The 23,847-nt window shown below is 46.4% G+C and overlaps 1 protein-coding gene and 1 long non-coding RNA gene across 5 annotated transcripts in view; one reads left to right on the top strand and one right to left on the bottom strand.

Moving 5' to 3' along the window:
- Positions 1–1,731: 1,731 nt before the first annotated feature.
- LOC129208166 (uncharacterized) lies at positions 1,732–3,598 on the bottom strand. Its single transcript, XR_008577694.1, has 2 exons — positions 3,146–3,598; positions 1,732–3,031 (listed from the first exon to the last, which is right to left on the bottom strand). It is a non-coding gene; the product is annotated as an uncharacterized LOC129208166 (long non-coding RNA).
- A 1,427-nt stretch (positions 3,599–5,025) lies between these two features.
- Positions 5,026–23,847, top strand: part of SATB2 (SATB homeobox 2) — a 133,262-nt gene continuing 114,440 nt past the window's right edge. For 3 of the 4 annotated variants that reach the window (XR_008577695.1, XR_008577696.1, XM_054830457.1), the window contains exons 1-2: positions 5,893–6,013; positions 6,227–6,445. Coding sequence is in view for 2 of the 4 variants with exons in the window: in XM_054830457.1 (XP_054686432.1) it covers positions 5,911–6,013; positions 6,227–6,445 (322 nt within the window). In the remaining 2 variants the exon portion in view is untranslated. Of the gene's footprint in view, positions 5,676–5,892; positions 6,014–6,226; positions 6,446–23,847 lie in introns of those variants that run through there. The other variant, XM_054830458.1, reaches the window with a different exon arrangement.

Consider the following 23,847-nt stretch of genomic DNA (forward strand, 5'->3'; position numbering starts at 1 on the left):
ATGGCCCGACCCGTGCTCCCGCCGGCACTGTCGGCTGGAGCCAGAGCTCTCCCCTCGAAGTGGGAGCTGGAAGCTGGGCTCGTCCCGCCGTTGGGATCAGGGACATTTTCGTTTCGTTTTAGCTTCACCTCTTAAACCTGGCGCCGAGCGAGGGATCGCGGTAGTGCTGTGCGGCTCCTACAGTGGCCGGTTTAGACGGCTCGTCCCTGATGGCGAGAGGCTGATAGAGGGGCCGCTCTGCAGAGGCGCTGGGGGGGCCGGCTCCCCGGCTGCGCAGCACCTTCCCCGGTCCGCGGGGGGAGTGCGAAAAACGTGCAGCCGGGCAGGAGGTCAGTCCCCACGCGCTGCCTGCCGCGGGTTTTCCCGTGCCGGCCTCTCCGCCCTGCCGGGGCCGCGGGCGAGGAGCGCGGCGCTGCGGAAACCTCGACGGCATGTGGCGCGGCGGGCGAGGCGGCAGGGCGGAGCGGCGCTGCCGGGGCGAGGGCGTAGCGGAGGGTGGCGAGGCCGGCGCGGCCCTAGCTGCACAGGAGGCCCCCGCGGCAGGTGCTGCTCGCCCTGCCCGGCTGCACCGGACTGCCGAGGCCGCGGGCGGGCGGGAGCCACGGCCACCTTGGGCTGCGCCGGCGCTGATGCCCGCGCGATGGCGCTGTGCGAAGGGGAAGACGGTGGGACAGGTCGGGCGGGTGGTCCGGTCCCGGCCCCGAAGAGCGGTCGCAGGCTCTGATCCCGCCGCTGGGAAGGGGGCCTGGGCCGAGCGGGGAGACGGGAGCCCTCGGCTGCAGGAGCCGCCCTGCTCCTCCCGAGCCCGCCTGCCGCGGTGGTGCCTGCTGCGGCCGCCGCCCCCGCGGGGACTCGGCGCTGCCCTGCCGGAGTCGCATCGCTCCCTCCGATCCCATCCCGCCGGCCGCCGCGCTGTCGCGGCAGCCCTGGGCCTCCGCCCTCCGAGGTGGTGGCCGTGGGCGGCGGGTCGGCACTCCCCCGGGACCCAGGTGTGCGGCGGTCAGAGGTCCCGCCTCGGCCCAGGCCGCAGCGCTCCGCCGCGTCGCGGGGGTCCAGCCCGGCCGAGCCCCGCGGTGAGGCGGTCGTCCCACGGACGCCGTGGTCTCCGGGAGGCACTGGGCGGAAGGGGGGGGAATGAAGGAGGCGAGGAGAGCGCCCGGGAGCCCGGCGGATCCAGTGGATCCTGTCAGGCACGGCGGCCGGCTTTCGGGAGCGGCTGCGAGGGGCGAGGGCGGCCCCGGCCCGGGGGGCAGCACGCTGCGGCATCGCGGGCGGCGGAGGCGCGGGAGCCCACGGCAGCCCCAGCTGCAGCCGCCCGCCTCTGAAGCCTGTGCAGGCACGGAGCTGCGATCGCTTCCATGCGCTTTGGCTATAAAAGCGATAGTTAATGAAAACCAAACCTTTCCAAGGAGGTGTTTTTGTTCGTTTGTTTTGTTCAAAAATTTTTTGGCAATCAACCACTTGAGGCGTCCACAAACTTCAGTAACGGGGAATGCTGGGGAGATGGAGCGCACCCGCTCCTGCTCTCACTAGAGTGGGAGAGCAGAAAATTCTCGTACTGGAGTTCGTGTTAGAAAAAGAGGTTATTAATAATAATAAATAATCAATTATTTTTATAGCGAGATTGAGGACGGATGGGGGAAAGCGATGGGAAATAATTGCCCTTTTTCCACTGGAAATAAGGACAACATGTGAAAATCATGCAATGGGGGGGAAAAAAAACATTTGTAATTTGAAACAGAAAGAAAAGGCTTTTATTGGGAAAAATATGTAAAAGAAAAATAAGCATCGTGTATCATAAAATCTGTCTAAATTAAAAGATGTTTACAAAACAGAAGTTAACAATCAGCAGAATTTATGCGCGCTCCATTCGGTTTCCCCTCAGTTTTACTAACAAGCCCCTTTGCTTCCGCGTCGAAATTTTCAAATTATTATCGTTCCCGATTTCAAAGTTAAAAACATATTTTCTGTAAACGTTCGGTTTATAAATACAGGCATAAACACGTATTCGGCAGTCCTGATATTCCAGTGAATGCGCAAAACCAGCTGCCGGTGGGGAAAAAACCGAACGCGAGAGAAAGGTGCAGGGGATTCATTGCAAAGAAAGCAATCGCTACATATATATTTAAATGTATTTAATTGTATGCATTATTCAAATGCCCTTCTGACTAGTTTAATAATTTAGAATCGATAGTTTTCCTAAAAACTTTATAAAATATTTACACTCAATAAAATATTAATCGATTAACAAGCCAGTCGTACTCTTATAGGAGCTTTACTAAAGTCCTGTAATCGCGCTGTCGCCACACGTCTCCGCTGTTAAGGAACGGATCACTGACAAAATGTAAATGAAGATCTTCAGACGGTGGTGTTTATAAAATAGCTCATTAATGGGCTTGGATTGAATCTCTCCATCCATCCACATCATCAGATATAATAATAGTAACGAATCAGACAGGGAAGATCCTGGCTAAACCATTGGCATTTTTTTTTCCAGAAGTACTGAAGTCCTAAATCACCATTTCTTCTAACTTTCTGGCCATTGATCCGCGGGAATTCATAGTTCAACGTCAAAGGTAAGAACAAAACATTATTCAATTATTCGATAGCTGGTGGAAAAGGTTAACTTCCATGTAAGAGCTTCTGCTGAGCTTTATCAGATTTAGGAGGAAAAAAAAAAAGGGAGAAAAGTTAGATCGGGTTATTTAAAAAGAAAAACGAGAGTTCTCCAAACTTTGAGGCTCCTTTCGGAAAGGGACGGCAGGAGACCTGGCTGGCGGCAGCCGCTGCGCTCTCTCCTCCTCCGCAGCCTGCGCGTTCCCGGCACCGGCGCTCGCTCCTCTGACTGTTCCCGGATCGCCGGCCTGGCGGCGGCCCCCGCGCCCCCGGCCTTCTGCTGTCCCCCGCATCTTTTCTGGCTCCCCCAAACTTCAGTCGGCGGTGGGACCCGGCTCCCCCCGTTCACAGCTTGCTGTCCTGGGGCAAGGCTGGCACTGCGTCCAGACTTTGGCGGCGGGTCCCCCTGCCCCTTCTAAGGGGGTAGAGACACGAGTCTTTCGGCCGAGGCCAGGGAAGCAGCACTCGGCGCTGCTTTTCGGGGCCGGGCCGGGGGTCGGATGTGGAGCGAAGCGATTATTTCTCTTACCCTGCCCGGGAATCCGCTGCTTCTCCCGGCACCACTTCCAGGGGCGGCCCGGAGCCCACCGGGAGAGCCGAGCGCTCGGCAGGCGGGCTGTCACTGCGGCTCGGAGGGAAGGAGGGGGGCAGCGGGGCCAGCGGTGGCCGAGTTTCCGCAGGGGGACCTGCCCTTTCCCTCCTCCGAATCCCGGGGCAGCACCGGCGGGGCTCGGGACGGCTGCATGCGGGCTCGGGGCTACCGTTGCTGCCCACACTTCCCTCCCCGGGCGTTTACGGGCGGGCGGACGGAAACCTGCCCGGTGGCGGTGATGCTCCCGCCGCGACCTAGTCCCGCCGTGCCCGGTGTGTGTGTGGGGGCCTCTCCGCTGCCCCCCCCCCTCCCCGAGTCCCCTCTTTTTTTTGACCCTCCGGCGCCACCGTAAAAGGCAGAGCTCTTTAAGGGGGCACGGCGGGGAGGGCGGCGCCCTGCAGGGAGCCAGCGGCGGACGGGCAGCGGGGGAGGCGGCGGGGTGGGGGCGGCGGGCACCGGTGCCCGCCGCCCCCACCTCGCCGCTTCCCCCTCCTCCTCCGCCGCCCGTCCCCCGCGCCGGAGGGGATTTCCTCGGTCTACCTTAACGCGGGGCTCGTTCCGCCGCCGGGCGGGCGGGGAGGGCTCGGCGGCGCGGGGCCGCCGGCTCATTCCCCTGCGCCCCCCGGGCCGGGCAGGGGGCGCTGCGAGCTCTCGGGGCGCGCCGCCGGCATGGCCCCGCCGGGGGAATCGCCCGCTTCGCCGCCGGCCCCGGGGAGCGGCGCGGGTGCACCTTGCACCCGAGGAAGAGGTGACTGCCGGGCGACCGCTGACCTCCCCGGGACCGGCGAGGGGCTCGATCCCGCCCCGCTGAGACTTCCCCGCCGGAGCTTTCCCCTCCCTGCTGGCCGCACTTAGCCAGCGCTGTCATGCCCTACCCGGAGCTCCGCTATTAAATAATTTAGCGGCGGCGGCAGCAGCAGCAGCGCTTTCCTGCCGCTTCTCACCTCCTCCCGGCCCCCCGCCATCAATTATTCAGGGCCACCCCGGTAACTGCCTGGAGCCAGGCGCGGAGAGGAGGGCGGCTGCGGGGCCCTACCTGGAGCCGGGCTGAGCCGCCTGCCCGGTCTCGGAGCCCCGGAGGAAGCGCGACTGGCCCTCGGGGCGGCAGCCCCCGCCGCACCGCGAAAAGTTACTGCTGCCTCGCCCCGGCGGGGAGAGGTTGCGGGAGGGTCCCCGCCGTCGCTCGGCTCCCCAGGGGGGACCCGAGTGGCAGGAGGCGGCGAGGCCGCACCGGCTGCATCGGACCGACCCGGGCGCCTGGACTGGATGCCGGTGGCAGCTTTGCTCCTCCCCGGTCGGTCCCGTCTCCCCAACTCCGGCTTCCCCTCTATCCCCCCCCACACCCCCTTCCCCTTCTTCTCGCGGCCCCTCCTCCTCTCCTTCCCCCTCGGCCCTCCCCCGGCCCGACTGCCCCCTGTCCTTGCGCCCTTCTGCCCTGGGTCCCTCCTGTCATCACCGCCTCGTCCTGCCGCGCTTCCCCTTCCCCACCCAGCCCGCCCTCCTCCCTCCCCTCCCTCCGTGCGGCACCTCGCTCGCTTTTCGTGTGCGAGATGTATTATTTATTTATCGGTGTTTCATTTCCTGCCAGGTGGGTCTCTGCCTCCCACCCTTGCGCGCAGCGGGGCCGGCCGGGCTGGGGCTGCGCGGGGCGGGCCGGGCCGGGAGGAGGTGGGCTGCTGCGCGCCCGGCTGCGCCCGATCCCGAGATAGCACCGAGACTTGATTTTTGCGGGGGGGCGGGGAGGGGGAGGGGTGTCGGAGGCGAGGAGGGGTGGCGATGTTTGGGATGCACAGCCGTGGGACGGGAACGCCGCGCAGACAGGCAGACACACACACACACAGGCGCGCACACACACACACCAAACCCGAAACCAAGGACAACCCCAAAAAGGACTCACTCTGCCTCGATGACTCAACGCAACTAATAACCGTTTCTCCGCTCTCTGTGGCGAGTCCCTCCTGCCGCTGCTGTCGCTGGCAGAGGAGGGAGTGATTGAAAGTGACACACCGGGGGCCGCCGCCGCTTCCCCGCGCCGCTCGGCACCCGCCGCCGCCGCGGAGCCTGGGAGAGCGGCGCTCCCTCCTCTTCTCCTACCCCCGTTTCCCCTGGTATTGATTTTCTCCGCTGAAGGTGTGAGAAGTCGGCTCCCTCTCCCCTCTCCTCCGCTCCGCAGCCGGCGGCCCCCCGCCCCCTCGCCCCGACCTCCCCGCTCCGCTCCGCTCGCCACCCGGGACTCTGGGAAGGGGCTCTGGCCCCTGCCGCCCCGTGCAGCGCGGGCAGCCGCCCCGGCCCCGCCGCCTCGGCACCCCCGGAGGAGGGCAAGGAGGGGGCTGGGGGTGGGGGGAAGGAGTAGAAGGGAAGAAAGCGGCGTGAGAGGAGGAAACAAGAAAACTTTCCACCCTGGATTCTCTACTTCTGATCCATGGACAGAGCCCAACTCAGCCAACTTACAGACAGGCTATAAGCAGTAAGTACAGCGGCAGCTCCCGGGAGCCGCTCGCTAGAGGCTTCTTCGCCAGCAGCCGGCTACTCCGTGGCTGCACAGCTGGCCGGCGCGGGGGGCCGTGCCAGCTGGGCCGCCCGCACTGGCAGCCTCTTCCCCGCGGCCCCCGGGGGCGGGCCGGGGCTGAGGCTAGACCCGGGGCGCAGCACCTGGCTGCGCCGGGCGGGTGGGCTGCCTGCCCGCCGGCCTGCCTGGCGCGATGGGGGCCGGGGCGCAGCGGCTGCTTGCCCCCGCCCGCGGCAGGTTTGGGGCCGGCCGGCGGGACACGCGTCTCCGCCGCGGCGGGCCCGCAGGCCGGGCGGGTAAGGCGCCCGGGCCGAGGCCGTCGGGGCCGAACTGCTCGCTTTCAGCGGGAGCGGGGCGGCATCGCGCCCGGCCGGCGCTCGCCCGGCTTCGTTGGGCTGAGCCGCCCGGCGGACGCGCTGCGGGAGCGCGGGCGGGCGAGCGGGGCCCGGTGCCGGGCGGCGACGCGGGCCGGCGGCAGCTGAAGCGCCCCGTTGTTTCTTTCGCCCTAGGTCCGTGCTCCTTCTACTGCGACCTGCCAGCGGGAGCCGCGTCTCCGAGCATGGAGCGGAGGAGTGAGAGCCCCTGCCTGCGGGACAGCCCCGACAGAGGCAGCGGCAGCCCCGATGTCAAAGGGCCCCCCCCCGGGAAGGTGGCCAGGCTGGAGCAGAACGGCAGCCCCATGGGCACCCGCGGAAGGCCCAACGGCGCCGTCACCAAGCCCGTGGGAGGTAACTGTGCGGCCGCGCTCACGGCGGCAGCGCCGCCCGGCCTGGCCCGGCTCGGCGGTCCCGCTGGCCGGGGCACGCAGAGCGGCGTGTCCGGGGTGGCATTGGGCGGGCGGGTCGGCATCGTGCGCGGAGGTGCCGGCAGGTCCGTGTGGGAGCTGGCGGGCTGCTGCCCGTTTTCCTGGAAAGCGTTTAGCTGCTCAGCACCGCTGCAGTGTTAGGGGTCCGCGGAGGGACTTCTGCCGAGGTCTGCGGCGTGCGGCACTCGCTCGTTAGAAGGCCTCCTTCCTAAAGAGGCCACCCTTAGGCCCGGGCCCTAGCTAGGCGGCTCACAAAAGGCCAGGCCTAATCCTGCTGAGAGTAACTGGGGGAGGGCTGGGCCCTGCACTCGGCGCTTTCTGCATGAGAACCGGCGGATCGCCGCCGGGGCAGCCCGCGGGCATCTCCTGCGCATCGCCCGCGGCTCCTGGAGGGCACGGCAGCGGCCGGAGCGGTGGGCCTGGGCAGCGCCAACAAAAGAGGGCATCGCCTCCAGGTTAGGTACGGGCAGCCTGGCTGCGTTCACAGGCGCGGGTGACGTGAATTAGGTGTATCGCACCCACCGTCGCAGCTCTGAGAATGGGGTGTCCAGGGTGGAAAAGATGGCAGCGTCTATGTTTGCATTCAGGGATTTTTTTTTTTTATTTTCTGTAAATAGCATTTCGTAGCAGTTGTTGTAAAAGAGGATAGGGCAAAACGTGTGCAAGGTTCAGATCTTTCAGCACAATTACTGAGCGTTAGTTTTGCTGCATTCCTGCAATTCGCTAGAATACTTCAACTTTCATATTTGCTTTGCTATCTAGTTGCTGGTCAGTTTTCTGTTTAGAGCATATTTAAGTGACACACATGGTTGCTTTTTTTCCCCTTTTCTTCCAAGCAGCTGAACTTTCCAGTCAGTTCTCCTAAATGCCCTCTTTTTTTCATCTTAACTCTGATGCTGTCACATTTAACACAGTACAGCCTTGTGTTAGGGAAAATATGTTTAAAAATCTTCGAATTAGCTAGATGTTGTGAGTAAAATAATGCAGGATAGGCCACAGATAACTTTAAGGTTTTTTTTTTTAAAAACACCTCTCTGTATTTGTGTTTTAAAATGTGTAGAGTGCTAACATACAAATGTAGTTGTTGATACATCAAGAGTTTGTGTAAATGACATTTCAAGAGATACTTTGATATAGTTGTCACATGACTCTCTATTACGTGAGGTTTATTTAGCGATTTTACCATTAGATGCTTGGTTTAGACCTCTTTGGCTCAATATACTTCCTAATTGCTGGAGTTTGCTACAGATTTTATTTTATTTTAAAAACATAGGATTCATTTATGTACCTAATGAAGGGTAAGAGATCTCACCAGTTTTTTATGTTTCTTGGGTGACTATATGTCTGTTTTTTAAACCTCTTCTCCGTGTTCTTCCAATGTATGGAAAAAGAAGAAACAGCTTTGCAGTGAAAGACTTGTAATACTATTCCACTTACAAATTAGTGGAGGAATAATTTGTTGAATAATTTTAAAAATTAACTAGTTAATCATATAAAAAGTAATATGCGTAGTTTTGGATGCCTTTCTTGAGACTGAGGCATTATAGCTGCTTGATTTTAAAGAGGGCGTTAGAACTGGAGCTAAAATCCTTTTCCTTGGGGCATTTATAGAAATATACTTTAAAGGAAGGTTTTAAATGTTTTGGAATATATATGTTGCTTTATAATTGCAGCTGTGTTCGCCAAGAGAAATCCACCGGGTTTTATAGTTGTATCGGTGGTTCAGCTTGAATCTGGCCTGTTAAGTTATGGAAGATTTCTTCCACTTCAGACAAAGACTCTCATTTCTGAAAGTGAACTTTTAAGAGCTTACATTTTCATTCATTACTTTTCAGCTCATTTATAAAGTTGGTGTAGACTGGAGTGTAAAAGTGTGGGGGAATAGGAAATGCAGGAGTAATTTTTTTCCTTAGCCAGTGTTTTTTACACAGTCTCAATCTCTTTGGTTTTAGGCTATTCATAATAAAGTTTATTCATTACTCCTTATTGATACTGAAAGCAAGAAGAAAATTATTCTTGTCTAAATACTTACCTAGGTTCTATAATACTCAATACTAAATTAGTTAAGGCAGATTTTTTTAATAAGATAATGGTGCTGTTTAAAATTGATTTCATTTTTTTTTTTCCTCCTGGAAATGCTCTCAAGATAAATCAACATAGCTAATTTCCAGATATTTTTTCCTCTGCTCTTTTTCAAGTTTGATCTTTAAGAACCTCTGTGACCAAGTGATCTTCTGAATGTGGATCACATTGCTTTGGGTATTTCTGGAAGTGTGTGTATTTGCAGTGATCGCTGCGGTGTTAGTAATTTTTTCATGAGTTGTGAAATGTAGCTGTAGACGTTCGTGGAAAGGCTTACTTTTAATATACTGGCAAATTAGTATAAAACTTCTCTTCAAATAAATATTAATAAAGGCTCTTTTAGTATTGTTCCTAGTGTTTGATAAAAAGGAAACTATTTAAAGTTGTAGTGAAATGACATCTAAGACTTCAGTTGTCAGTCTTTCAGTTTATTGTTATTTTTCAAGCTTTAAAAAGCACTAATATTTATTGAATGTAAACTTCATTTGGGAAAAAAATTGAAATACTTTACTGGAAACTGGAGACCGATTTAGTTTTGATTTTGTTTTTTTTTGTTTTTTGATTCTGTAAAGTGTCTCTAAAGGCTTTGAAAGCAAAGACAGATGCTAGCAGTTCTTTTTTTTTTTACCTCATTTTGGGCCTTAGATACGTAAATGCTGAAATTCCTTCCTACTTGTCAAGTGGCTTTTTGGCGTAATAATATCTGTTTCTGAACTTAATCCCTGTGAACAGAGCAATAAGCTCTCAACCAACTGATGAGACTGATGACCTTTGGTAACAAGTTTTATAATCGTCGTGGTTGCTACACGCATTTTTCCAGTGACTTCCCTGAGAAATAGAGAAATATAATGCTGTAGGTGTTTTTAGCTTTCTCTCTAGATTTATGAGTGAAAAAGTGTTTTAAAATAAGCTTTTGTAGTGCAGACAGAAAATCAATTGTTCTCATGAGAAATTTTGCGTTATGACTCTCCTTTTTTTTATTCCCAACCTGAATGTACTTAATTCAAAGGGCCATTACAGCAGCTATAATAAACTAGTGAAGGTCACTAAAGAGATAAACGGCGTCTTAAAGGTTGTGTTTAATAGGGGATTTAAAAGTTTCAGTACTGTTTACGATGTTGTTAGCGTCAGTCCAATGTGTTAGAGTCCAATTTTGGTTTGCCTGACTAACCCAGTGCTTTCTAAAATGCTTCAGCAGTTATCTAACCAATCCGTTTTAAAACCTGTATGTAATAAAGCACGAGTGCTCAGATGTTCAGGAGAGGCAGGTTTTATAAAGGTCCTTGGGAAAAAAAGGCTAATATCACTTTAAAAAACATATGAAGCCTGGGAGAGAGTTTAGAGCAAGCAAGAGCACTATGGTGTTGACAGCTTTATATCCCTGTTGGGTAACATTCACTTACTAGAATTGGCGTCTCCTCTCAGTTAGTAATTCACTCCATAAGGATTAAAAAAAAAAAGGGATGATTAATGGCTAGGCAACTTATATTTACAAAATTGTTGATTGCAATTCATGAACCTGTTTGTGTATGAGTGGATGTGCGTATATATATGTATGCGTTGATTTTGAAGAGCGTAGAAAATAAGCATCCAAAGCCTCTGTATGAAACTTAAAATGCCACTATGCAGAATGAGCTGTTTTGAAGTTTGGTTTTGCTGAAATAGAAACACAGAACCAAAATATAGCCAAGACACACATTCAAATTTTGGGCAGGAAATGATTGTAAAAATTTGTTGGTTAGATTAGTTTGACGCAGTCTGATAATAATATGTTCTTATTCATTTAACTGTTAGAACGTGTGATTTAATTTACAGAATATTAATGGAGGAGAAAACTTTCAGACATTTCAAACTAAATTGGATGCTCGGGATGTTAATCAGTAGCTGTGGTTACTGTGCTCGTACGAAGTCGGGTGTACCAGAAATGTGGATGCAGTGACTCTTCAGAGCACCGCTGCTAATTGCTGTAAGCCCCATAAAGTTTTGATGTATCACAGTCTTGTCTGCTTAGGTGTAGTTAGAAATCTGTTTTAATATATCTCTGGGGCGACAGAAACGCCGACCGAGGATGGTTAAAGAGCTGTTTGTCAAAATCCATTCTAAATATTTCTGCAAAAATGTCATAGAGTTTGTGCTACCTCTTCTATCTTTCACAAGGATTTAAAGTACTTTACTGGAGAGAAAATCCACTTCTCTGCCGATGGAGGAGTACAGCTTGATCAAATTTGCTCCTCTGTTCTAAACGGTTAGTTAACATTAAGCTCTAAATGGCATCCTGAACGGAGTACGGAAGCATGTTTCACTTTTTACGAATTGAGTAAAGTGAAAGGTTAAGTTTTAGATAGTCTTCCTGCCTAGATCCTAGATGAAGAATATCTTCCTGCTGCCTGAAAGAAGTATGTAGCTATTGGAAAGAATTAAATGCATTGAGATACAGAAGCATGAAAGCCGCAAATCTTTGTTAGTTCAGGAAACAGCAGCATGTGAATATGTTTTATGGTTTTTCTGTTGCAGAATAGTTGGAAAATGTTGCCTTGTACTTTGATATATTTCAATAGGGATTACGAGGAAATGTAAATTCTTGGATTTTACACATTTCTAATACATAAGGAGGAAGAAACCTCTAATTCAACAGGAACAGTAAGAAAAGCAAGACAGTGATTTCTTTTTCATGACCGATAGTTAAAAATGAATTTCTGGTCTTTTTGCTGATTTCCACCCCCACCCTCCCTTTTCCAATCAGATTATGTCATGTAAATAGAATAAACAGAGCAGTCACTCCTGGAGGGTCATGTAGTGTATCAGCTGTGTTTTTGCTGAGGTGGAAAAATAGTCTTTATGTGTTTTCAGTACTTGGTCTGTTATTAAAATAAAGACACAGTTGGTTAAATATACGTGCAATTGAACATACGCATTAAACAGAATATAGGGTATCCACCCATTCGGTGACCTAGGCATAATTTGATGTTTAGAGTAATTTTGGGACTCTAAGTTGCATCTGCAGAAAGCCACCGACAATTTCGCATTCAAGATTTAAGATTAGCTGTAGTAAGATTTTATTTTTTCCCACAAACAGTTCCTAAGTGTTTCGAGTCATCTCCCCGCTTCCTCCCCACCCCATACCCGTGGCCACGTTAGTTAACTGGATGCTATTATTCTCATCACGAACCAAAGGAAAGGAAAAGAAACCAACATCTTTAAAAAAGTCGGTGTTAATTCTCCCCCCGCTTTATAAACTGGGTCCTGCCTTTTCTTACTTTCACTGGGATAGAACAGAGCAGATTTACTGCCAGTTATTTATAGGGCGATTGTTTGAAAGCTCTTGTTAAGGTAATTCTATCAGTGACTCCCCAGAATTATTTTTATGCCTGAAGAAGATGGCAAAATCATATTAAAAACTATAAAATGTCATTGAGTAAACATATTTTCAAGAAATTAAAGAGCAACATATTTCTCACTCAGAATTTAGATGAAGGATTCGGACATCGAAGGAGGAAAAACAGTATTAAACTTCTGTTGTTACGAATAAACACTTAAAGGTGAGGTTTAAAGATTTCTTTCATAAATACTTAATTTTGGGGAGTCTTTAGATTCTATTTAAATTATTTTACTGTACTGAATATTTTATCTAGATTTAAAAGTAGAAAAACCCCCGGCGTAATGCAATTGTAATCAAGTCGTCATTTTAACAGACAGCTATGTCATATTTAAAGTTTCTAGTTTGTAGCACAGAGTTTCAGATGCTATCAGTTACTCTAAAATACTTTTTAAAGTATTAGAGTTTAATACTCTTCATGGATGTGCTAGTCTGAATATTTATTTTTGCAGTTACTTTCCATTATTGCTGTTTTCCTGAAAGCTGTCTGTGTGGAATGGCGAGGAAAAGGGCCACAACAGTGACTTGGAGCTTAAGTAAAATACTTGGACCAGTAAGATTTTTGTCACCCGCATTGACACAGAAGATGGTAATACACTATGGCATCTATGATGTTGTAAAATCAAGACAGTTTTACTGCAGTCATGTATTTATATTCACCAAACAGCTGTGTGACCTGTTTAGGAAAATTCTTATTTTTGTGATTGAGCAGTCCCCAACCTGCTTTTAAATCTTATTTTTAAACTTTTCAAAATAACTGTAAATCTGTAAAACTTAGGAAGATTTTATTTCGAATCCCAAATTGCAAGGCATAGATAAGTTAGGCCTTTAATTACCATCCCTCATCATAATTTAGTTAAATTAGTAACTACTGCTGTGTTTTAGGATTAAAGGCCCAGTCTTTCAAGGTATAAAGTATTACCCAGTCCGTTTGAATTGATACGACGGGGGTTTGTTCAAGATAACCTGTGCCCGATTCAGACTCTGTAACTACCGAACGAGTGTGCTTTCCTTTTGAAGCTCAAAGTGGTTTTGAAACCAGCCCGCTGTGTTGAAGGAGGAACTGATGCCCTTTCTAACTTTGAAAAAATTGTCTTGTCACTGGTTCCTACTGTACAAAATGTCCTGGGTCAGATGCGTTGGTCCCCACGATGACACGTCACTAACACGGATCTAAGAAATAGTCACAGCAGACAAAAGGCAGCTGAGTATTTGATGTTTTCTAGCCTCTAGCCATACTAAAAAAAAATTGCCCTCCAACAAGCTTCGTACTTGTTGCAGAATGCTCATCAGCGACATCTCTGCTGTGGGATTACATACAAATGAGTTTACATTGATCAGTGGTACGAAAGACAGAAAATATGCTTTGCCATTTAATTCAGGGGGGAATTGTTAGCCCCTCTAGATCAGGTTCTTGTGGCCATTCACAAGTGCTGACTGCTTTAATGTATGATATGTTCTCAGGCAGCAAGTCATGTCCATATTGTCACAGTTCTATAGTTAGGAATTAATTTTTTTTTTCAGAGTTCCTACACTTTGTACAAAAGCACATATTGCAGCTGTTGTGTGTACTTTGTCCCCTGTCTTCATTTGCATTGATGCAAGTATTAGTATGGGAAAAACATTTCGTATTTCTGATTTTATTTCCTTTATTTTAGAGAACTTTTTAAAAAACATAAACTAGTATTTTAAGGTGGGTTTTTGGTTTTTTTTTTTCTTTTTGAATACCTCTACTAGCTCTGCTGGTATCCCCTGAAGATTTACAAATATACCAAGATGTCAGCATTTCTCAATTAGCAATTTAAGGCTGTTGGCATCATGAAACCCTTATAATCAATGTTGGAAAGGTTATTATTCTTTTATTTTTTAAAAGTGTAATTTTTACTCTGATTTTTAAAGATGTGTACATTGATGTTGCTAATATCTGAGGACTTACATAAAACCTCTTTCCAGGAGGCTTTTCTACTTGGAATAAGGCTACACAAATAATTTACAGGATTGCTTAAAAGACAAAGTGTGAGCCCTGTATTGCTAGTATGGTAAGCTGGATGCTAGGGCAGAGATCTCGTATCTGAACTCAAGATATATTTTACATTTCCTGGGAAATGCTGAATGATTATTGATGTTACATGCAGTGATGTTAGGAAAAAGAGAAGATTGTCGTTATTTGTAGAAGCTGTATGAAGGCAACAGAAAGAACTTGAAAATAAAAGAGACAGGTAGCTCTAGATAAGAGTTTAAGCATCTGACTTGTTTTCTAAATAGAAAATCACCTGGCTAATAGTAAAAACTGTCAGTCATTTTGCTCTAACTGATGTCCTTGTATCAGATGGACATGCAATATTAAACAGTCTGAGCACAACTGTGCCTTGTTAGTAGCGATGTCAGCAAGGTAAAAAAGCTCAGAAAAAGATTAATAAAAATAACCTGTCAGACTATATTTTATATGAAGCTGCAGCATCTCTTGAGATAACCATACGCCCACTGCATTTTCAGAGTGCAGTAGAAATGTCTCCCACTTAAATATGCTCCCTCCTCATTTGTTCCGCAAAGACACACGCTGAGATGAAAAGACACTCTATTGACAGCAAACCTTTTCAAAAGTACTAAATCTGGCAAGAAATGTCACAAGGGGAGTTTCTTGTATCAAAAACCATGATTTGTATCGCTGCATGCAGCCACAAGGTTACTTGTGGCTTGCTCTCTCTCACTCAGATGATCTATTTCTATTCGTATAATGTTGAGAAGGGGCTGGATTAGTCTGTCTTTCCTTGTGTATCACCGACACTTCAGTCTCTAGAAGTTGCTGACTTTGTCTGCATTTGGACGGAAACTTCAGATAAGTGAGGCAACTCACATAGAAGTATTTACCATCCTGGTAATCTAAACTCACACAGAGTGTTTTGTCATAAATTTGGCTGACAGGCATATATTGGAAATGAAGCATGTCATTTTCAAAACTATAACCAGACTATTTTTTGAAAGTAATATAAATTCATATTTTGAGCATATTTTGGTTTATATGCATTTCCATTATTTATATATTAAAATTAGATGTGCACAATTTCCAGCCTTATTATTTTGAATGGTTATTAAGAAATGTAGTTATAAATTATGAGTTATACAATACTTTGGAGTAAAAGGTGATTTTCATAATGTCTTTTCCCAACTTACAAATAACTTTTTTGCCATAATACAAACATGCTAGCAGAGCAACATGATAGATGTCTCTTTAAGTATCGTAGTAAAAGAAAATGACTTGTATTCTGAGGCTGTGGATAGTTTATGTTGTTTTGGACCCATTTCCCAAGCAGTGATCGAAAACAGATTACAATAACAATTATACAGTCAGAAGATGCAATATCCATTTCTGTTTTAATTGAGTGAAAGAATAATAAAAACATCATTAAGAAAAATGAGGTGGACCTGTCATACACTCTACCAATTTTTAGACTTGGAGAAAATGCAGAGTAACAGAAGTGTGGGCTGGGTTTTTTTTTTTTTTATTTTTCCCTTTTTTTTAAGTTGAGTTCGTTGCTCAACTTAGAAGTCTGAATGGTAGACTTCAATGGGCTGCTATGAGCAAGTATGCAGTAGTAGGCATACTGCTTGACAGTAAAGCTCAAGTTAGGCATTATCTGAGTGTCTGGGTTTGGCTTAATAATGAATGTAATATTTCTGTCACTGGTTTGAGCTTTCCTGATAATATGAACACGGTGTCATACAGACCTGCCAAATAGATGAGCCCAGAGAATGCCATGGACAGGTAGAAAATAGTTAAAAAGACTTCTTTCTCCTTCAAAATAAAGTGCTGTGCTACTTTATGCTTTTTTTTTTTCCGTTTTTTTGCCTCTCCAAATCTGTGGACATGTATGCCGGTAAGACTACTCAGTCTCTTAAGCCATTGTTACCTGGGATTGATTTTTCTGTGACCCTTTAGCTATCTCACCATCTCAGTCTTCTGATTAAAACCCCATGGATGGAAAGGCCCCGTGCTGGGTGCATACTGCAGCTGTGTTCCTCTTGGAAGAGGACCTAACTATAGTTGAAGGCATGAGGCTGAGGCAACCTGGCTCTCCATTTTCTCTGAAGCTGGGTCCTAGAGCTGTAAGCAGAAGTGTCCTTTCTGCCGTACCATACGTGGAAAGAGAGATCCTCTCTACGGTAGCCTTGGCTCTATTCGTGTACCATACAGCTTTATAAATCAACATTTGGAATGGCATCCGGAAGTGAACCGGGAGCCAGTTCAGCCTTTGGAGAGCAGATGTAATCTGCTTTCTTTGGCTAACACCTCTCAGCAAGCACATGCATTTGCACTAGCAGAAGTATCTGATTCTCCGGTGTAGCTCTGTGTACGTAATGTTGTAGCAATTCAGCCTGTTGAGCCCCAAAAGCATGGATTGCTGACTCTTAACAAGTAAATGCGCACACAGTAGCTCAGCCTGTAGATAGGTCCTTTCCACTCTCTCCCCAAAATAGCACTTAGTGGCTAAACAAGTGTACTGTGCATACCTAAGGAGGAGGATGTACCTGTTGACCTCAAGATTTGTTTGATAAAGATGTAGTAGTTACTAAAACCTGTTAGATTAATGTGACCTGCTGGCTGATAAAAGTAAATGTTCCTGAAAGAATAATGTTCAAATGGATGGTTGTCAAGTGTGTGATCTTGTCTTTGTGAAAATGTGGAGTGATATCCCCCACAGCTCTTGGTCTTCTGTCAAGAAGGAATACGAGAGAATGCCACTTGGAAGTTGCTCTCTTTCTGCAGTGGCACGGGGTGTGGAAGATGAGAGTTGTGAGTAAGGACCAAGCCCCAGATGCCAGTTCCTGACCCGTAATGGGCTGTGGGTGCAGGCTGTCTGGACACTCTCTGCTTAGTGACTGCTGAGAAGGGAGACAGAGGGGGAAGTTAGCTGCTTTCTAGAGGAGGGAATAATGGAGCAGCTTGTACTCTTTCTTGGTTGTGGTTCTCTCCTCTATTCATTCTCCTGCTGAAGATCTGACAGAGATTTCTGTGGTCCCCTTATACCAGAAATATACCGTCTAGTAATGATGTTGCCATAGCAGTAGCTGAAAGCGAAGCAGGGTGACGGACTCCATCAGTAACCATTGAGTTTGATGCCATTTATTCTGAGACAGTGTTTTATGTGGCTTGGCTTATTGCATGTGTACTTGTGACTTTTGCCCGTAACCAGTTCTGCCATATCTGTTGACATTGTCACTTAGAAATGAGGTTTTCTAATGCTGGCAGTGTCTAAAAGCCATGAGGGAAGGAGGCAACGATTGCAACGATTACAGATCCATTCAGCTTGTCTTAGAGGTGGAGCCTGCAATTGGGCTTGAAGCAATCGTGCGGTAGTTAAGTTAGACTGTCCTTCAGCTATTTATCTGGTAAGATGAAGGAGAGGTGATATGGTTTCTGCTTTTTCTTGCCAGGGGGTGGTTCACAGAGGAATGGACATGAAGGAGAAAAGAGCTTGCTGATGGGTCCCAGTGGAGATCCCAAAACAGGCCTGAGCGTGGTACACAGCTCTTCTCCAGAAATAAAACCTCAAACCAGCTACGAAAGCTTTTCTGTTACATTCCAGGGGACTTATCCCAGTACCAGGAGACTAGTTAATAGAACCTTCATTAAAATGCTTTTGCTTGAAGATGGTTTTTTGCTTTAAAAATTACATAATATGGTGGCATCTGCTAGCACCACCGAAGTTAAGGGCTTATTAGTGGTTCCAGTTTTCAGAGTTTAAAAATGTTGGTCATTAAAATTAATTCTGGGTGGAACTTGGCATAGAGACGCTAAGACCCTTAGGCGAGTTTTGTTACGTAGTTGAGAGAAAAACAACAGAAAGGCAGTCCCCCAAACCAAAAAACCCCTCCCGAACCCTAAACTTGTTTTTAAGTTACAGAAACCAAAACCTAAAACTTATAGGAAATTAATGGCTTAAGATGATTTTTTTAAAAAACGTCAGTTTAATTTGAAAGCGTTTCCTTCACTGGTTTTGAGTGAAATGAGTATATTTTCCATTAGTTCATATTATAAAGTACTCCTGTGGGGTATTTTTTCTTCTTTTTTAACTGGGAAACAAGTTGAAATAACTGTGCTGTTTTATTTAGGAAAAAACGTGACTACAGTGTCTTCACCTTTGCCTTTCGAGGTGAACTGGAAAGAGTGAGAGTGGTTCTGGCTGAACGCATGGCGCTGGTGCTGCCATAGGTGTCCCTGCTTGTCTGGAGGGGCTGGCTGGGAGGCTGAGCTTTCCGCTGGAACAACAGGGGTAGCTCCGTGTGCCCTCTTCTGACTCAGGCTCCCTTAAAACCGTATTTTGAGGTCTGGGTTATCATCACCCCCACTTTGCATGCGTTTAGGTGGAGGGCTGGAAGTGCTCTATTCTCCTGTTTAATTGCTTCTGCCTCCTGGCTGCCCTGTGCCTGGCTGTCCCTGGGCTAACTGGATGGCACAAAGCCCCAGTGGCTTCTCTCTTTCTTGCCCTTTGAACCCAACTGGTGGGACAGATGTGAAGTTTAGGATGAGGTGGTGCAACTAGTGTAGCAAAGCGGGTTAGTTACCAGAAGCAGCCGATCCACTTTGATTAACAAAAGGCCTCATATCCCGTGAGTAACGCTTCTGTCCTGGACATGCAGCAGGAGAGGCTGCGCTAGACGTAGATACTTCCTATCCCTCTTTATTTCACATTTCTTGTTCGTCTCAGCACATGCTCTGAATACTACTTTTCTTTTGCACCATTTTCTGAGAAACTCAAGTATTATCAAATCAAGTTATGAATTTCATAATATATTTCTGTGGTGGGATAGTGGCCTGGAATATTTTGTGTTAAACAGTAAAGCTGTTATTTCAGCTCAGAGAAAGATTCTTTGGCTAGTTAAGCTGTCAGAAGCAGGGGACATCTGCAGAGACGTTAGGGACTTCTTTATAAAATTTCCTGAGATCTGGGATAGTTGTGATGCTTGGGAGACTGAAGCCACAGAAAGGACTGGAAGCTGAAAAAGGATGTAAATAATATCTTGTGGTTTGCATTCACCATTGGCTAAAATATAATATGTAGAAATGCATTTCCTGCCTACAGATTTATTGAATATGTAAAGCCAGAAAAAATAACTCAGGAGGAGAAAGATATTGTCCTTCGTTTTACTTCCTCTGGCCCTCCTAAGAAGAAAAATTCTACAATGTAATGTTATTTAACATGATTTTGTTTCTTTGGCAAACATATTAAAATCATCTGTGGACTGAGCTCTTCTTTACCAAATTGCATCCTGGAACAAATTATTTGCATCGGGCTTATAAACCCGTGAAGAGTAGGAGTTTAACAGCATCGCATTACTGGTTATATGCAAAATCCGATCTCTCACATTTTGTCTAGAACACATTGGAGAGCAGAGGATTAGCAAAAAGTAAGGTCCTTGTTTTTAAACAAAACCTTTTGCTGTAATGAGGTGCTTGGCGCTTTCGTTTTGCATAGGATTGTACAGTTGCAAAGATCCTGATACGGTCTCCTGTATTTGACATAGAGATTTCCCGCTGGCCTTCTGTCAGTGTGCACACACAGCTTTCTTCACGTGGTTCCGAGTGGTTAGTGACAAACAACTGCAAAGTCATTCCTCTAGTCCCCAGTAAAAAAAAGATTTACGGTGGAAGAATTCTCAGCCTCACAATGAGTCTGTTGTAAGCTGGTGCTTGATACATAAAAGGCTGAAACACAGTCCATTTACCCAAACCAAGCATTTATTGTAAATAAGTTCAGTGCCAACAGCTTATATTCTCTCCGATTTAATAATATTTATGATTTATGGGGTAGCTTGAAAGTGAACCTTAATGGATGTGACTAACCCTTGCTGAAATGTGCGAGCTCTGTCTCTTCCACCTCATCACTGAATTGCGCAGGCATGGGCTGAGCCTGGGATCTGCTTCAAGGCTGATCCTGCTTGAACGTGCATAGTCCTGTGTGCGCGGCACTGTGGAAACGTACGGCTGTGCCTCTTCCAGCCTGTCATTGTGTATCCTGGACCTGCAGCCCTCAGTTGGACTCTGCAGGATTTTCTGGGGAAGATCTGACACCACCAGCAGCTACAGCTACGCTGCAATTTAAATAAAAGGGGTGTTGAGATCAGAATGAAAACCTGTTTTTTCAAATACTATTCGGTGTCCTTCCTCTTAGAAAAAAACGTTTTGGAATGCAGTTGATCTTTCCTCATTATAAATTTATCTTCTCTCCTTATATGTGATCTTAAAGGTCTTTTCCAATCTAAATGACTCTGTGATTCTATAGTTGTTCAGCTAGTTGAATCTTGAATAGAAACCTCTTGATTATTAGCATACGCACTAGGTTTTCATTTCCAATCACTTCAGGATTTGCAGTTTACACTGTTTTGAAGAAGTGGCACGCTGAAGCTTTGAAGCATCGCTTTTTTCTTTCTTTCTTTCTTTCTTTCTTTTTTTTTATGTGGTGGTGGTAAGTTTTTTCAGAATAGAAATTCTGGATTTATGTTGCACTAGGATGTAGGATGGCTATCTTTGGTGCAGAAATGCAGGTATTTCTGAATAACTGAAAGCTGTCAAAATTAATTGGTTTCTGCCTTTTCAATTAGAGCTGCGGGATGCGAGAAGAACTGGCAAACCTCTCCTGTGCCGCATGGATGCTGATTTCTGCCTTTTAAAACAGCTTTCTCAATTTAGGTTCATTTTTCAAATTTGTTTAAAAGAAAGGGAAAGAGAGTTAAATACCAAATTGGTAGAGGTAAGGTCAGGTCTATTGCAGCCAAAGAGAAATAAATAAATGGACTTCTTTCCCTTCACTGCTTTTGCTGGATAAAGGGCTCTCACCTGAAGAAAAAAACAGAAGCAGATTAGGTTTAGGAAATGTTTGTAGTTTGATTGCTTCCTGTGGTTACTGCCAGTTGTGGAAGCATGCTTTATTGTTAAATATATGGAATATAACTTCCTCAAGGCGACCCATGCTTTGCTAATTGAGCTTCCTAGTCTCTGTACCAGGGTAAGGGTCTCATCTTGGAAGTCCAGCTGAGGTTGCTCGTAATTCAGTGTTTTGAGGTGTGCATGGGAATAAACATTTGTGGATTCTACTTGCTGTTACCTAGATTTCTTTTTTTTTTTTTTTTCGTTTCCTTTTCTCTGTATTGGAAAGACTAGCTTAGAGAACGACCCACATTACAGTCTCTGCTAGGAAAAATGTTTTCTGCATACAGTAATGAAGAGTTTTCAGTAGTTTATGAATTTTCAAATAAATGTCCTGGTTTCTGAACTCCCAACCATAGAAATTTGCTTTGTCTTTGAGGGAGATTACTCTGCTTGTGTGTCTGTGTTCTGTTTTAAAAAAAAACACAATCAGCAGACAAAACCTAAAAACTCAAAGCACAACAGCAACAACAAAAACTTTATTTTCCACTTTCTTCATTTGATAAAAATCTCTCCACTGTAGAATGATTTCCTTTGGGTTTGACACCACCATTTGATCTCAGTTTTTAATAATTTTGGTGGGTTTCACTCCCAGAAGAAAACATGCTTGTGCTGTGAAGTATTCCCACTAGAAATCTGGGAAGTCTTAAAACCTCATGTTACTCAGGGCTAAGAACTGGCTTCTTTATTAATTCCCTGCTAGACAACCCCTGTACAGTAAATCTTTCCATAACACCATGCTGTTGAAATTAATCAAGCTGATGTTTGGAAATTGTTCAAATTAGATTAAATTAAGTAACACCTAGATGGGGCTCAAAACTTGTGCTGATGGAAACAGATTTTAATCTAAAAAGACATGAATTTTATTGGTGCCTCTTCTTATTGGTTGATCTTCATATTATACTTATTAGGACATGCAAGCGCTGCTCCCTATTTAATGGCTGGAGAGGTGGGTGGCTGAAATAGTTTAACCTCCTCCTCAGCTTTCTGTATCCTTTTCCTTTTTTTTTTATGCTTTAGGTGCCAAGCCTATGATGGTTATGTGGAAGTGGACAATGCATGGAAGTTCAGTGCTGATTGTATCACATTTATTACTTGCTCTAAAGCATGCACTGGACAAAGTATCATTTGCGAATGAACAAAACAAACAGTGCGGGACTTCTTAATATCTGCTCTGTCTTGTCCTTCTCGTTGGTCATTAGAAATTTACAGCTTTTACTTGCAAATTTTACAACTGAAAATATTTTTCAGGGAGCTGCATGACTGCATTTTGATAATACTTTTAACTGGCTTCAAGTATTTTTGTAAAAATGAATATTTTATGCAGCAGTGTGTCCAGAATGACTTCTTGAATTAAATACCTTTTTATCTTTTCTTCATTTTTAAGAATGGATTGCTCCCTGGTGAAATAAAATTATAGATTCAAATGGGCAAGGAGGAGAAAAATGTGCATTTGGACACAGGTCTCTGATACAGATTTAATTTCTTCTTAATTTCTCTGCCCCTTAGAAGAGTCTCAGCAAAAAATGAACTATGTTTACAAAGTCTTCTCTGTACATTGCAGCTTTTCTGTGAAAGCAACAGCGGACCTTAAATCCCATCACTGATTTGTTTTAAAAATGTGTGTTATACAAAGGTAACCGGTCACTGCTAACCATTCTGTTCTTCTGGGTAATAGTGGGAACAGTTTTTCCCTCTTCTCCTCCATGGATTAGAAGGGATTCTTGCTGTGTGTGGATGTCCTTATAAAAGCCTTTATGTAAATCTTGTTTTATGCTCCCCTAACATTTTATGCAGATGCTGTCTATGTGGGGTCAAAGCTCTGTGAGAAGCACGCAAGAGTTGCTTATAAGTTAGTTAAGTGAATTAACGTCAAGGAGAAAATGTCTTTTGTATAATTTGTGATTGCTATTAACATTTCGTGTGCATTCCAGCACGCAGATTTGTGTTCATCTTTTAAGGAAACAAACGGTTTCCTTTTTAGCCCTCAGATTACCCCTTGTTTTCTCCATGTGTGAAAATCAGTGCCGTATGTCATCTACCATGAGCTGTACAGCATCATTCATGGCAGGTTCTCTCTAAAGCTGGGCGAGTGAATGCACAGAAGTTCAGCGCAGAAGGGACCTAAGCCTTTTTTGTGCGTGTGCATGGGGGAGGGAGGATGCTGGTAGTTCTGGCTGATAGGGCTTTAGGGAAAGAGCTGAGGAGTTTCGGCATTTATGAGCGAGGCCGGCTTGCACTGCTGTAGCACTGCATGCAAAGCTTCGTTATGGATGCTTGGTCTCCTGCTCTCTGACTATTGCTCTAAGTTCTTCAACTGGAATGATAGTGAGCAGTGACAAACTTGCATTGCTCTTCTGTACGGGCCCTGTAGTGAGCTGGAGGTGTAATATATGCATCTAGGAGCAAGACATGGTATATATCAGTGTGTAAAGAGCATGTTGACTTCTGGCTGCAGGTGTGTTTTCTTCTGATTCCAATGTACTGAAAGTATGTCAGTTTATTTTCAGATAACACCAGGAAATGGAGAAGTTTGAGGCAATAAATACATTGGAGGCATTATAGCTTAATTCTCCAATGCAAAATAGAGGGGAAAGCAGATGGAAGTTCCTTGGAGTGGGATTTACTTGGAAATAAGTTGGATTACTGTGGTATTTTAGTAAAATAGGATTGGTATTAAGATTCCAGACACTATAGCGAGAGACATGAGAATGGGTTAGCAATGACAGATGTGGTAACCTGCCCTTTGCTCTCTGTTTTTAAGGTACTAATAGCAGTTTATCATCAGTTACGCTGGGTCACTAGTTCAGAGATGTTTTTGCAAAAGTGGTTTCTGTAGCAGAATCCCTGCAAGCATGCGCAGCAGGAGGAGGCAGGAGAGTCGTCATGGGCAAGAGTCCTGTAGGTACTTCGTGCCATCCATAAAGTGATGTCATAT

The sequence above is a fragment of the Grus americana genome, chromosome 6, assembly GCF_028858705.1.
Source record: "Grus americana isolate bGruAme1 chromosome 6, bGruAme1.mat, whole genome shotgun sequence".
In the NCBI taxonomy this organism is placed as follows: Eukaryota; Metazoa; Chordata; class Aves; order Gruiformes; family Gruidae; genus Grus; species Grus americana.